Below are 13,726 nucleotides of genomic sequence, written 5' to 3' on the forward strand. Positions count from 1 at the left end.
TCTTGAGACCACAGTGCAGATGACCCTCCTAGAATGAGCCTCAAGCCTGCCTCACTTGGAGTCTCTCCTGCTCTCTGACCTGACTGGGCCCTCCTGACCAGAGAACCCACACCTACCCCTGACCCAGAATGACACTGGGCACTGCAGGGCCGATGTGCTGACGCATCAGCAAAATGACAGGACTCTCCGAGGCCACAAAAACGGTCACCTACACCATGAAACATAAATAAATCCATGCTTGTTCTGCACTGCGTGAAAATTATTCAGTTTTCACTACAATGGAAAACACCCAGAGACACTACAGGAATGGAAATGCCCTAGGGTTGCTGGTGCTACCAGTGGTTTCAGGACTTGCCCAGCCTGGGAAGGGTCTCATACAGCATCTTCTGGATCCTCACATGATGGGGTAGGGGCTCCGGGAAGGCAGGATGAGAGGAGGGTGGGGGAGCCCAGCCAAGCTCCCAGGGGCTTGAGGGTCAGAGAGCTCTGGAGCAATCCCCTTGCTGAGCTCCAATTTAGGGCAAAACTGTGGGCAGTAGGGTCCTCACCACGACGACACTGACCATCTCCTCCAGGCCTCTACCACGCAAGGGGTGACCAAACACAGAGCTGTGCAAGGGGGACACGGGCAGGCTGGGAGCCTCGGAGAGAGGAGGTGGGAAGTGGCTACACCCCATCTTCACAGTCTTCTCATTCCCTTCGAGCGTGGGAAGGGATGGATGCCCATCCGTTTACTGATGCACTTGGTTCATTCACATTCATGTCTGCTGAGCGCTCACCATGAGCGAGGCGATGAGCCGGCCTGTGCCTTCCCCAGCAGCCAGGTGTCTTGGCCCTTCCATGTCCTGTGTTGGCCTTGCAGAGAGCATGCCCTGAATAACTACTCAAGTATCCGCTTGAGAGAATGAATGAATGAATAAGCAAATGAAGAAGCGAGTGATGAAGGAACAGACAAATGGGCAGATGGTGAGTCCATGCTGCTTTGCTAGCCCCGAGGATAAGAGTATGTGTCCTGGGTGTGCAGGACTCTCCCATGGATCACGGAACACCCTTCTAATGCAAGCCAGTCCCCTCATGACATACTTGCTCTGTCTGGAAACAAACTACCCCTCACTTAATGCAACACAGTAACCCTTTCCCACCATGACCAAAGGGTCTTCAACATATTAGACCCTTCCTGGTAGCTCCTTTAATTTCAGTGAAAGTTCACCAAGCGCCTGCTATTTGCAGCCTGGGCTGGGGACACAGGTGCATGTTGGCTCCTGTTCCCAAGAGATGGCAGGGAGGGAGAGGCCTGAGCCCATCGGCGGGAAGAATGTCATTTCTGCCATGAAGGCCTCCAAGCTTCATGAGGATGGTGAGGCCCCAAGGGAAGGCCCTCCTGCTGTGTCCACACCCTCTCCCTTGAGCCCTCCACGCCCCTCATGTGACAGACCTGTGAGGAGACAGTACACTCCCATTTGGCAAGAGACTTGAGCCTCACAGACCCCTTGGAACCTCCTAAGCCTGGACTAAGGGTCTCACAGAGCATTTCTCAGCCCAGGGAGCTGTGTAAGAGCACTGTGGGCATGAGAAGGAGCGTGCCACCTAGAAGGGGACCTGGCACCACCCTCAGCGGACCCCGCCAAAACCTGAAGGGGTTTGACAAAACCTGTGCCACATGACACAGGTCTGAAGCCACCCAGCCCTGTCCCGAGATCCGTGGCACGGACCACCCTGAGGACCACGGAACACGGGGGCCACTCACCACGCGGCCGGGTCATACTCAGCCCAGACCCGGATGAGCTCGTCCAGGGGGTGAGGCCCTAGGATGGAAGAGTCCCGTGTAAGGTACTCAAAATTGTCCATGATCACGGCCACAAAGGGGTTCAACATCTGCAGGACAGGAAGGAGAAGGGGTGACGTAGAGAGACCTCAGCCCGCCCTCTACCCTAGCCCTTACCCTCCAGCCAAAGTCTGTGCGAAACCATCGTGGCAGCGGAGGCCACTCTGACTCAGCCAGAGCCCGTCCAGCCCTGCTCCCCCCAGCCTCTGGGCCTCCCCTGCACCACCACCACCACCAGCCCCCGCAGCAGCCAGCCTCCTACCCCGGGGTTCTGGGTCCCGCAAACTAACCCAGGTCCCTCCCACTCCCTGCTTCTGCTGCCCTACCCTAATTCATGTTGGCACCCCTCCCACCCCACCTCCCATCACCCACCCTCTTCCCCACCTAGCCAGTCTTCAAGGAAAACAGTGACTTTGGAGTTAGTAGTTTGGACTCCAGAGGCCAAAAGCTCAGCTTCTTTTTTGTTTGAGTTGAAATTCACATAACATACATTTAATCATTTTGAAGAGTACAACTCGGTGGCTTCAGTGTATTCACAATATTATGCAACCACCTCTCTAGTTTCAAAAATTCTTTTTTTTTTTTTTTGGGCGCCTGGGTGGTGGCTCAGTCGTTAAGCGTCTGCCTTCGGCTCGGGTCCTGATCCCAGGGTCCTGGGATCGAGTCCCACATCGGGCTCCCTGCTCGGCGAGAAGCCTGCTTTTCCCTCTCCCTCTCCCCCTGCTTGTGTTCCTGCTTTCGCTGTGTCTCTCTCCGTCAAATAAATAAATAAAATCTTTGGGAAAGAAATAAATAAAAGAACAAGGATTTAAAAAAAAATTCTTTTTTTTTTAAGATTTATTTATTTTACAGAGAGAGACACAGCGAGAGAGGGAACACAAGCAGGGGGAGTGGGAGAGGGAGAAGCAGGCTTCCCGCGGAGCAGGGAGCCCGATGCGGGACTCGATCCCAGGATCCTGGGATCGTGACCTGAGCCGAAGGCAGACGCTTGACGACTGAGCCACTCAGGTGCCCCTCAAAAATTCTTTATCACCCCAGAAAATGCCTCCTACTGTAATCAGTCACTCACTTATTTCCCCTTTCTCCCGTTCCCTAGCAATCTCTGTTCTGCATCTATCGGCTTGTCTATTTGGGGTACTTCATATAAAAGGAATCCTACAATACAGGACCATATACGGCCTTTTGTGCCTGACTTCTTTCACTTAGCGTGATTTTTTGAGGCTCAGCCATTCATTTGGGTCAGAACCTCATTGCCTTTTAAGGCTGAATAATATTCCATGGTAGGTATATACAAGTTTGTTTATCTATTCATCCATTGATGGATATTTGGGTTGTTTCCACCTTTGGGCTGAACTGTTTTCCACAGAAGTTGCCTCATTTTACATTCCTATCACAATGTGCAAGAGTTACTATTTCTCCATGTCCTTGCCAATGCTGGTTATTTTCCATTAAAAAAATTATCTTTCAGGATCCCCGAGCCGTAAGGGCGGCCACAGACTCGCGATCCTCCGGCACGCGGCTTTTCTTCTCTTCCCCGGTCTTGCGTGTCCGGCGCCGCGCGCTCAGTCCGAGGGGGTGGGCGCAGTGCTTGAGTGGCTTGGCCCGGAGCGGGCCGCGTGCTCGGGAAGGGGACTGTGGACTGGAGAGTGGCACACAGCATGGCGGAAAACCGAGAGCCCCGCGGGGCCGTCGAGGCTGAGCTGGACCCGGGGGAGTATACCCTTCGGAAGGCTCCCCCACCACCTGCCCTGGAGGCCCAATGACATTTATGTCAACATGAAGACTGACTTTAAGGCCCAGTTGGCCCGCTGCCAAAAGCTTCTGGACGGAGGGGCTCGGGGTCAGAATTCATGCAGTGAGATCTGCATTCATGACTTGGGCCTGGCCATCAACCATGTCATCAGCATTGCCCTACAGCTTCAGGCAGGCAGCTTCGGGTCCTTGCAGGTGGCTGCCAATACCTCCACTGTGGAGCTTGTCGATGAGCTGGAACCAGAGACTGATACACGAGAGCCACTGACCCGCATCTGCAACAACTCGGCCATCCACATCCGGGTCTTTAGGGTTGCACCCAAGTAATGGAAATGAGGATGGCCACCTTATCCACCCACCCCCACATAAGTAGGCTCAGCTGTGGCTCTTCTTGTACTGAGTACAGTCACGGACCTTCTACCAGAGCCACGTAAGAAAAGCCTGTCCCCTTACAGCCCAGAGGACTCTGAACTGCGAGGGAAAGTATTGTCTCTTGTTGGGCCCAAGCAATGGGTCTTCCCGAGTCTTTGTGGTCTGTGACCATTGTCCTAGACAATAAAAACTACCAAGTTGTGTTAGTATGCAGCCACCCCCCCAAAAAAATTATCATTATAGCCATCCTAGTGAGTGTGAAGCAAGTGTGTGGTTTTGAGTTTCCTTAATGCCCAAAGGTGATGAATGTCTTCATGTGCTTGTTGGCCACTTTGTATATCTTCTTGGCTAAAATGTGTATTCTGATTTTTTGCCCATTTTTTATATGGTTGTCTTTTGTAGTACGTTCTAAGAGTTCTTTATGTATTTTGGATATTATCCCCTATAAAATATGTGGATTAGTATTTTCTCCCATTCCTTAAATTGTATTTTCACATTTTTATAATCCCCTTTGACACACAAAGTGTTTAATTTTGAGTAGTCTAATTTATTTTTTTCTTTTGTTGCTTGTGATTTTGGTGTTGAATCTAAGAATCCTCTGACAAATCGAGATCATGAAGTTCTGCCCCCTATGCTTTCTTCTAAGAGTTTTGTATGTTAGCTCTTCATCAATTCTGGGTTCATTTTTGTATATGGGCTGAGGTAGGGGTCCATCTTTATTTTTTTGCATGTGGACATCCAGTTGTCTCTTCACCATGTCTTAAAAAACTATTCTTTCCATACTGAACAGCTTTGTCATCCTTCTCAAAAATCAACTGTCCATAGATATTTGGATTTATTTCTGGAATCTCCATCCCACTCCACTGGTCTATCCTTACGCCAATACCATACTGCCCCAGTATCATCCTTATTAAGATATATATAACTGACATAATTATAAGAGACTTAAAGTGCATATTGTGGTATATATACATACATAAACATTGTGAAATCATTCCTACAATCTAATTAACACATCCATCACCTTTTTTTTTTTTTTGGTAGAACACTTACGTTCTACTCTCAGAAAAATTCAATTATACAATACAGTATTATCAACTATAGTCACGTTTTACTTTACCTCCTCAGACATTATTCATATTATAGCTGAAAGTGTGTACCCTTTTACCAACTTCTCCCTATTTCCCCAACTCTCTACTCCCTGGCAACGACTCTTTTACTCTCTGTTCCTACGGTTTGACCTCTAAAAAAAATTCCACATATAAGTTATACATGTAGTATGTGTCTTCCCCTGTCTGGCCTTTTTCACTTAGCATAATGCCCTCAAGATCCATCTGTGTTGTCACAAATGACAGAAGGATTTCCTTCTTTCCCATTGCTGAAAAATGTGTGTGTGTATGTACACACACACCAAATCTTCCTTATCTAATTCACCTGTTGATGAACACTTAGGTTGTTTCCATATCTTGGCTCTTAGGATTTTGATTTGCATTTCCCTGATGATAAGTGATGCTGAGCACCTTTACATGTACCTGTTGGTTACCTGTATGTCTTTGGAAAAGTATCTCTTCAGCCACATTGTTTTTACTCATGGTACCTTTATAGTAAGTTTTGAAATAGGGAAATGTGAGTTCTCTCACTTGGTCTTTAATTTCAAGATTTTTTGTTATTTGGGGCTCCTTGCCATTCCATATGAATTTGAGGATCAGCTTTTCCATTCCTGTAGAAAGGCCACTGGAGCTCTGACAGGGATCACACTGAATCTAGAGCTCACTTTGTGGGGACATTACCACCTTACCAATATTAAGTCTTCTGATCCATGGACATGCATGTCTTTCCATTTAATTAGGTCTTAGCTCATTTTAGCGATATTTTGCAGTTTTCACCGTACAGGTTTTCATCTCCATGGGTATTTATTTATTCCTAGGTATTTTATCCTTTTGGGTGCTACTGGAAATAGAATTATTGCCTTAATTTCCTTTTCTGGTTGTTTACTGTGTGTTGATTTTGTACCCTGACACTTTAACTCATTCATTAGTATTAGTAGTGTGTGTGTGTGTGTGTGTTCTTCAGGATGTTCTACATATAGAATAGTATCATCTGCAAATAGAGATATCTTTACTTCTTCCTTTCCAATTTGGATGCTTTTTAATTCTTTTTCTTGCCTAATTGCTCTAACTAGGACTTCCAGCACGATGTTGAGAAGTGATAAAAAGTGGGCATCCTTGGTGATGGGTATTAAAGAGGGCACGTTCTGCGTGGAGCACTGGGTGTTATATGCAAACAGTGAATCATGGAACACTACATCAAAAACTAATGATGTAATGTATGGTGATTAACATAATTAAAAAAAAGTGGGCATCCTTGTCTAATTCCTGCTGTTTGGGGGAAAAGTTTGTAGTCTTTCACCACTGAGTATAATGTTAACTGTAGGTTTTTCATAAATGTCCTTCATCATGTTAAGGACTCCCTTCTACTCCGAGTTTGCTAAGTGTTTTTGTCATGAAAGGGTGTTGAATTTTGTCAAATGCTTTTCTGCACCAATGAGATAATCATGTGGGTTTTTTCCTCATCACATTGGTTAATCTTTGTATGTTGAAAATGCATCCGTGCATTCCTGGGATAAATCCCATTTGATCATGGTGTATAATCCTTTTAATGTGTTATTGGAACTAGTCTGTTAGCATCTTGTTCAGGATTCTTACTATATATTTATCAGGGACATTGGTTGTAGTTTTCTTTTTTTGTGGCATCTTTGCCTGCCTTTGGTATTAGGACAATGGCAGCATCCCAGGATGTGTCAGGAGGTGTTTGCTCTTCTACTTTTTGAAAGAATCTGAATAGGGGGCACTTAGTTGGCTCAGTCAGTTAAGCGTTCGAGTCTGGATTTCAGCTCAGGTCATGATCTCAGGGTCGTGAGATGGAGTCCCAGGTCGGGCTCCACAATCAGCATGGAGTCTGCTTGAGATTCTCTCTCTCCCTCTTTCCTTCCCCCCTCTAAAAAAATAAAAAGAGTTTGGATAGGATTTATGTTAATTCTTTTTTAATACCATTTTCTAAATTGTGGTAAAACATACAAAGCAAAAAGCTGACCAATTTAACCACTTTTAGGTGCACAGTGCAGCGGCATCAAGCACACTGACACTGCTGTGCAATCATCCCCACCATCCATCTCCAGAATTCTTCCATCCTCCCCAACTGAAACCCTGACCCCATTAAACCCTAACTCCCACCCCTTCCCCAGTCCCTGGCACCCGCCATCCTACATCCTACTCTGTCTCTGTGAACTTCACTCGAGGGCCTCAGATAGGTGAAACCATACAGTTATTTTTCCTTTTGTCACTGGTTTATTTCACTTGGCATAATGACTTCACGATTCATTCATATTGAAGCATGGGCCCGAACTGCCTCTCTTGTTAAGGCCGAATGATAGTCCCTTGTATGTTCATGTCACATTTTGTGTACCAATCACTTGTTGGTGGGCACTTTGGTTGCTTTTACCTCCTGGCCATTGTGAATAATGCTGCTATGAACGTATGTGTACAAATATTTATTCAAGTCCCTGTCTTCAATTCTGGCATATGCCCAGAAGTGGAGTTGCTGGGTTATACTGCCATTCTATTTTCAGTTTACTGAGGAGCTACCAGACTGTCTTCCACAGCTGCTGCACCTCGTCACATTCTCACTGGCGTGAACGAGCACCTGTTTCTCCAGCGCCCCAGCAAACGACAGGTGCGGCTTTCTTTCTCTTTTTCTCTCATGCCTGTGCTTACTCATCAGTCATGTTGGCTCTGTCTTTAAAGTGCAGCTCAACCCCCTTCATCCCCACCCTTCTCTAGGCACTGTCACCTCCAACCATCTCCTGACCACTCTTCAGCCTCTCCTGACCAGAGGCGAGAGCAAGGTTTTAAAGTATCAACCAGATTGTGCCATGCCCCTGCTCAAAGTTTCCCAGTGGTGTCTGCTGACTTGGACCTAGTCCACTTACCGCCCCAAAAACCAGTTTCCTGAGGCTCATCTGCCCCAGGCACACCAGCTGGAGTGCTGCTTCTTTGTAACTCATCACCATGGCAGAGGCTAAAGACTAAAGGACAGTTGTCCCGTGGAAACTTAAAACCCTTTCTGAGAAGGAAAGGCAAGGCCCACAGGAGCTCATGACAGAGTGGGTCCTTTTAGAGGTCATCGTCTCTGGGGAAACAGGACCATCAACACAGAATCCGCTTGTAATGTGACATGAATCAGTATCAGGGATCAGTGAGAGATGGAAGGGAGGCCTGGGATGGATTGAGACAGGTGGACACATGGGCACAGTGACCAGGACTTACCAGAAAGGAGCAAAGGAAAATGAAGGAGACGAAGTAGAAGTAGGCAAAGTCGCTCCCACACTCACTGGCATTGGTGTGCTCATCACAGGCCCGGTTGCTGAGACAAGACGGCATGATCTCATGCCAGGCCTCCCCAGTGGCACCCCTGAGAGAGAAGAAGGACAGAGCCATGAGACCCACAAAGGAAGGCCCAGGCCAGCCTGAGAAGAAATCTCAGAAGAGCTGGCTCAAGTGCATACCCTCCCTGGGCTCCCTCCCACAGAGAACCCACTCATATGTAAGGTCTAGGTAAGAGATGCCTGCTTCTTAAAAAGAATCCTCTGGCATTAGGTTTTCAAATTGATCATTAACTCGGAAAGAACTAGTTACTGACAACAAGGAACTGCACCAAAAGTCAGCACTATGGTGAGCGCCCCTTCATGGACCTCTGGCACCTCGAAGCCAACACAGCCCTTCCTGGCCTCCCTCACCCAGCATGTGCCATCCCAAACTTCCCTGATTCAAGAAATGGGGGCTCCATCCCGTTTCTTAGGCCAAATATACTGCAGGCATCCCTGCCTCCATTCCTTCTCACCAGCTTCATCAGCTCATCTACCTTCAAAAACCAGCTAGACTCTTACCACTTCTCAGCACCCTGGGCTAAGCAACAACCACCTCCCCTGAGCTGCTGCAATAGCTTCCTCACGGATCTTCCTGCTCTGCCCCACCCAACAGCCAAGTGGGTCCACCACACAGAGGTGAGATCAGGTCACTTTTCCTCTCAATGACCCCTCACTTACTGCAAAACCCAACATTCACACAACTGCCCACAGCTCTGTGAAACTCGCAGCCTGCTCTTTCCCCGTGGTCTCTGCTCAGTCCACTCCAGCCACACCAGCATCTGCTGTTTCCTGAACACAGCAAGAACAGCCCCACCAGCCTGAGTGGCCACCCTGGAGGACCTTTCTTCATGGACTTTTGTCCCTGGGTGTGCGGCCAGCACGAGGGCCAGATGTGCACTAGACTAGCAGGCAGCCCAGAGGCCTGGGCCCCCCCCGACACTGGGTGTGCCTGCATGGCCAGCTCTCGGCACAAGTGGAGCCCACTTCCCATTAACAATGGCTAGGAGTAGGGGGCTTTTCCTGCAGGGCAGCTGTCCAATGCCAGGCCTGACTGATACTGGTGCTCACACATGACACAGAGACCAGGGAGGAAAAGAGATCTTTGAGAACAAAGAATTAAAACTGAGGCTGGTTTCATAGGCCTGCCTCAACTCTTGCAGCAGGAGGCAGGACATTAATTAATGAAGAGATGAAATGAATGTAATAGCTAAAGTCCAGAGAAATGATGTCATTTGGAGAAGGTGTAGGCCTAAGGATACTTGTCTATCTGATTAAAAAAACAAGAGTCAGACAACTCTCTCCAGGCAGCTTAGCTAAGCAGATCGGTCTGATCTCCCTCCATAAAAAGAAGAACCTCCACGGGCCCTGGAATGCATCTGCCTGGGATTAACCGTGCTGGGCATCTCCCAACACAGGCCTTACAGCATCCTGGTGCATCTGCATGAACAAACACGCGTGTGGGCACCTCAAGAAGGAGCCCCAGGCAGGGTTTTATGTCAGTACCCCTCCTCAAGTCCCTACGAAGAGCTCCTTTCTTCCCTCCTAGGGTCATGTGGTGGGCTTGCCTTAACGAAGGGGACCCTGGAGGCAGTGAGACACATTCACCCCCTCCCCACAGCCCCCAAACCAGGATGGGCCACAGAGAGTGTGTCACATCTCGGAACAAAAGCTGACATGCAGCCCTGTCGAGCACACAGGGAGGCGCCTGAGCCAGAAACAAGCTACTCTGCCTGCCTTGGAGCCTGGAGCCTAGGGGATTGCAGTCCTGTGAGCCATGGGGCAGGTGGAGGCACTCACTCTGGCCAGTTGAGCTCCTTGGGTCCCTGAGTAGCACACTCTGTGTCCCCCTGCCCTGCCCCCGCCCCTGCCCCCGCCCCCGATCCCACAGACCCTGCAGTCAACAAGGTGAGCAGATGCAAAGCCTATGTCCAGCACACCGAAAAAGGCCCTGCTGGACACCTTCTGTCCTCCCAGACCCTTGGCTGCAGCTTCACCAGAGGCCTTCTGGCCACCCCCAGGGATCTGAGCTGAGGTGGTCAAGGCCAGCCTCACCTGGGGCTCTCAGGTTGACCTCCCTCATGGACTTCCCTTCCATCTGTCCCGAGGCCCAGGAACCCTTAGGGAAGGAAGGAGGAAGAGGGGAGAAGAAGCTGGGAAGGCCCACTGAGGGGAAGCCAGCACGAGCTGGGTGTCGGAGGGGGGTGGCCCTCTGGGTCGGCACACGCCCTGTCCCTCCTGAACGGAGGAGCCTCTGAGCCTGTGCTGACTCCCCAAACAACACACCTGAACAGCAGCATCAAGGCTTGCAAAAACGTCCTGAAGGTATTGTGCTGGTTGATGCTGGTGTCATCATCCAGGGCAATATTTCCAAAAACCTGAAATGAGAAAGAAGGCTGCAGGCTGGTCCTGTTGGGCCCTCAGGAGCTGTGGCCAGGCAGAAGAGGATGTCTGCACGTGAGGACCCACAGGGCACAGGACGCTGCCCTTAGCCACCACCCCTGCGGCAGGGGCTGGAGAGGCCAGCACTTCCAGCCAAACACGTCACTGCCCACCGCCCCCCCCCAGCTCCTCATGTCTACACCTGCAAGTCCGCATGCCGAGTAAAAATGCCACCCAGAGCTAAGTTTACATGGGCTGCGCTATATATAAGACAGGAAGCATTTGAAATTTCACCCTGTCATCAATGACTCCGAAGCAATAATTTTATTGGTAATAGCTATGAGGTCAACTTGAAAGTTTCTTTCTAAATTTCTGTGCAAACATCACAATGGGCTTTTTATCCATTTTAATTGATTTATTTTTAGGGTTAGGAATGCAAACAAGTCAGTAACTGTACTTGGCTTAAAATCTGGAATCTGGCTGAAAAATTTATGAACTATCACATATTCACCAAAAACAAAGATCAGTGACCCTTCTGGTCTTATAAATTCCCAAACCAAAGCAGGCACAAATATATTTATTTTTTAAATAGCATCAGATCTCAGCAAATTTTAAAGGAAGAGAACCTTTTCAATCCCTGAAGTAGAGTTTAAAAATCACTTCTCAGCTAACCTTTAAGACAATGGCTTCTCCCACTATAATTTAACATTTGGATCCATCTCCCATCCTACTGTTGAAAAGTGGCCAGATGCCAAAGATTTAAAACTGGAACACTGCTTTCTTTTAAATGTTTTTCTAAGTAGCTGACAAAGGGTTCTTTGGCAAAATAAAGGCAATCTAACTTATCCAAGCTGAACTTGACAGTACAGTGATCTGGTGTGATCCTGTTGACTTTTTTCTTCTGTAACATATAACTTCCTGTAAAGGATCAGGTCAACTCTCTGGACTAACAGAATGACCAGCTGGTGCTTTGCAGGCCACTCAGAACTAGGCAGATGTGCTCAAAAGCTCCGCCACCATGGGGGCCCGGCACCCAATCAAACATGCCCATCAACACCCTAACAGCCCAATGGGGTTCCACTCAGGAGCACAGCAGAGCATTTTCCCACAGACGGTGGAGCTACTCCTCACTAGTGGACTCTGGGTGACAGGCCCAAACCCGTGGTGCCCAGCCTCCGTGTCCTTATCGGTAGAACATTCTTTCTGAGAATTAAGTTCATAAAGTGCTTCAAACATAGAAATGTTCCCCAAGTGCCAATCTGTCATTGATACCATTTGATGACCATGATCAGTGCCCTTCTGCCCCAGGGCACAGGGGCCCCTTCTGCTCCCTGTCCCATCAGGCGCACCCACCTGCATGCCATGATGGCGTAGATGAAGAACAGCACGGCGACGAGCAGACACACGTAGGGCAGGGCCTGTGGAGACATACAGAGGACAGGGCAGCTCCAGGGAGGGCTGCCCAGCTACCTTGCTCGGGCCTCGTCTGCAGAGTGGACGGTGGCCGGATCTCTAGGGCCACCCAGCGACCACAAATCCACCCCCACTGACCATGAAGCCCCTCCACCAAGAGACCGCCTCAGTTCCTTCGTCTATAATCAGTCATAGAACCCACCTCAGAGTCAGTGAGCATTACCAAGATGCTCTCTGGATCACTTAAAATGTCTTTGTAAACTACAATAGGATAACGGGTCCCAACAAGGAGCCTCCACGAGGAGGGGCTGCTCTGGTGGCAAGGAGGAGGTGGTGGCCACAGCACTGTGCATCACACAGGGGAGGGTCAGGGCACGAGGGCCGTGCCTGGGCTTCACCTTGAAGGACTGGACGAAGGTCCACAGCAGGATGCGGATGGTGTAGCCTCGGCGCAGCAGCTTGATGAGCCGGGCAGCACGGAAGAGGCGGAGAAAGCTGAGGTTGATGAAATTGTTCTGTAGGGAAGAGAGGCTGTTCTCTAACCTGCGGAGACCAGCCTCCTGCAACTGCAGGTGCTGCTCCCCACCCACCTCTCCCTGGCGTGCTGTGGTCCTGAAGAAAAGTGCATACAAAGAGAGATCAAACAAAACGTCACTGCTCTACGGTATAAGCAGCAATCGGCCACCAGAAAACCTTCCAAAAGTAAAGCTTGTCATTGCAAATCACTTCTCATGCAGCAAATCAAAGAAACCCCTCCGCTTTAGGCTCCCCTGCACCCAACAGGGAGGGAGAGAGAGAAAAATTCTCAGAAGCAGCTCCTTGCTGCCAGGTGGAGCCAGGAGACCAACTGTGGATGGGCCTCTAACACTGACCGCCTCTGGCAAGACACAGCCAAGCCGTCCAAGTGCCGGGCAAGGCTGCTTCTTCACCGAGAGCCTCTGAAGGGCCCTTCGCGCACATTCTGCATGGAGCAGTGGGTGTTATGAACAAACAATGAATCATGGAACACTACACCAAAACAAATTATGTAATATATGGTGATTAACATAACAATAAAACAAAAAAATTTAAAAAAAATAAAAATAAATAAAAATAAAAATAAAATAAAATAAAAAAATGAAGGGCCCTTTGCTTCTCAATATGGCTAGCAAAGCCCCTGCTGCCTGGGACCTGGCAGAGGGGCAAACATCTCTTCTGGGGCTGCTCCTGGTGCCTGCAGATAAGTCACCATAGGAAGGGTAAGTGTTGGCGACCCTGAGGCCCACACCACGGAAGCCACTTATGAAATTCGCAAATGGTCTCAACTCCAGAGATCCCAGGGTATCTAGCACTGCTCCCTCATCCAAGAGGTTCAAAATCAAGCACAAAAAGAAGCAATAAACTCTGGACTCCACAGATTACCTGGGAGGGAGGCTTACCCTGGCTCAGGGGCGCCTTGAGTTATTGGCACATCCCTTTCAGGGAGCACGGCTCTGGACGGTGTCCACGACGTGGGGGTGCTTGTGGCCCTGGGCAGTCTCCCACCCTCTGTCTGCTTGGAGACCAGGTGCCCGCACGCA

The 13,726-nt window shown here is 49.2% G+C and overlaps 1 protein-coding gene and 1 pseudogene across 1 annotated transcript in view; one reads left to right on the forward strand and one right to left on the reverse strand.

Moving 5' to 3' along the window:
- Nucleotides 1-548: 548 nt before the first annotated feature.
- The window catches only part of LOC113915729 (voltage-dependent N-type calcium channel subunit alpha-1B-like), a gene marked incomplete at its 3' end in the record, with an annotated part of 39,587 nt that continues 26,409 nt past the window's right edge, over nt 549-13,726 (reverse strand). The window contains exons 7-12 of the mRNA XM_035727686.1: nt 12,566-12,682; nt 12,104-12,172; nt 10,659-10,750; nt 8,275-8,419; nt 1,748-1,875; nt 549-609 (exon numbers count right to left, since the gene is read on the reverse strand). Coding sequence (XP_035583579.1) covers nt 549-609; nt 1,748-1,875; nt 8,275-8,419; nt 10,659-10,750; nt 12,104-12,172; nt 12,566-12,682 — 612 coding nt within the window. The remainder of the gene's footprint in view (nt 610-1,747; nt 1,876-8,274; nt 8,420-10,658; nt 10,751-12,103; nt 12,173-12,565; nt 12,683-13,726) is intronic.
- On the forward strand, nt 3,484-3,904 carry LOC113938889 (annotated as a pseudogene).

Source organism: Zalophus californianus, chromosome 5 (assembly GCF_009762305.2).
Source record: "Zalophus californianus isolate mZalCal1 chromosome 5, mZalCal1.pri.v2, whole genome shotgun sequence".
Classification (NCBI taxonomy): domain Eukaryota; kingdom Metazoa; phylum Chordata; class Mammalia; order Carnivora; family Otariidae; genus Zalophus; species Zalophus californianus.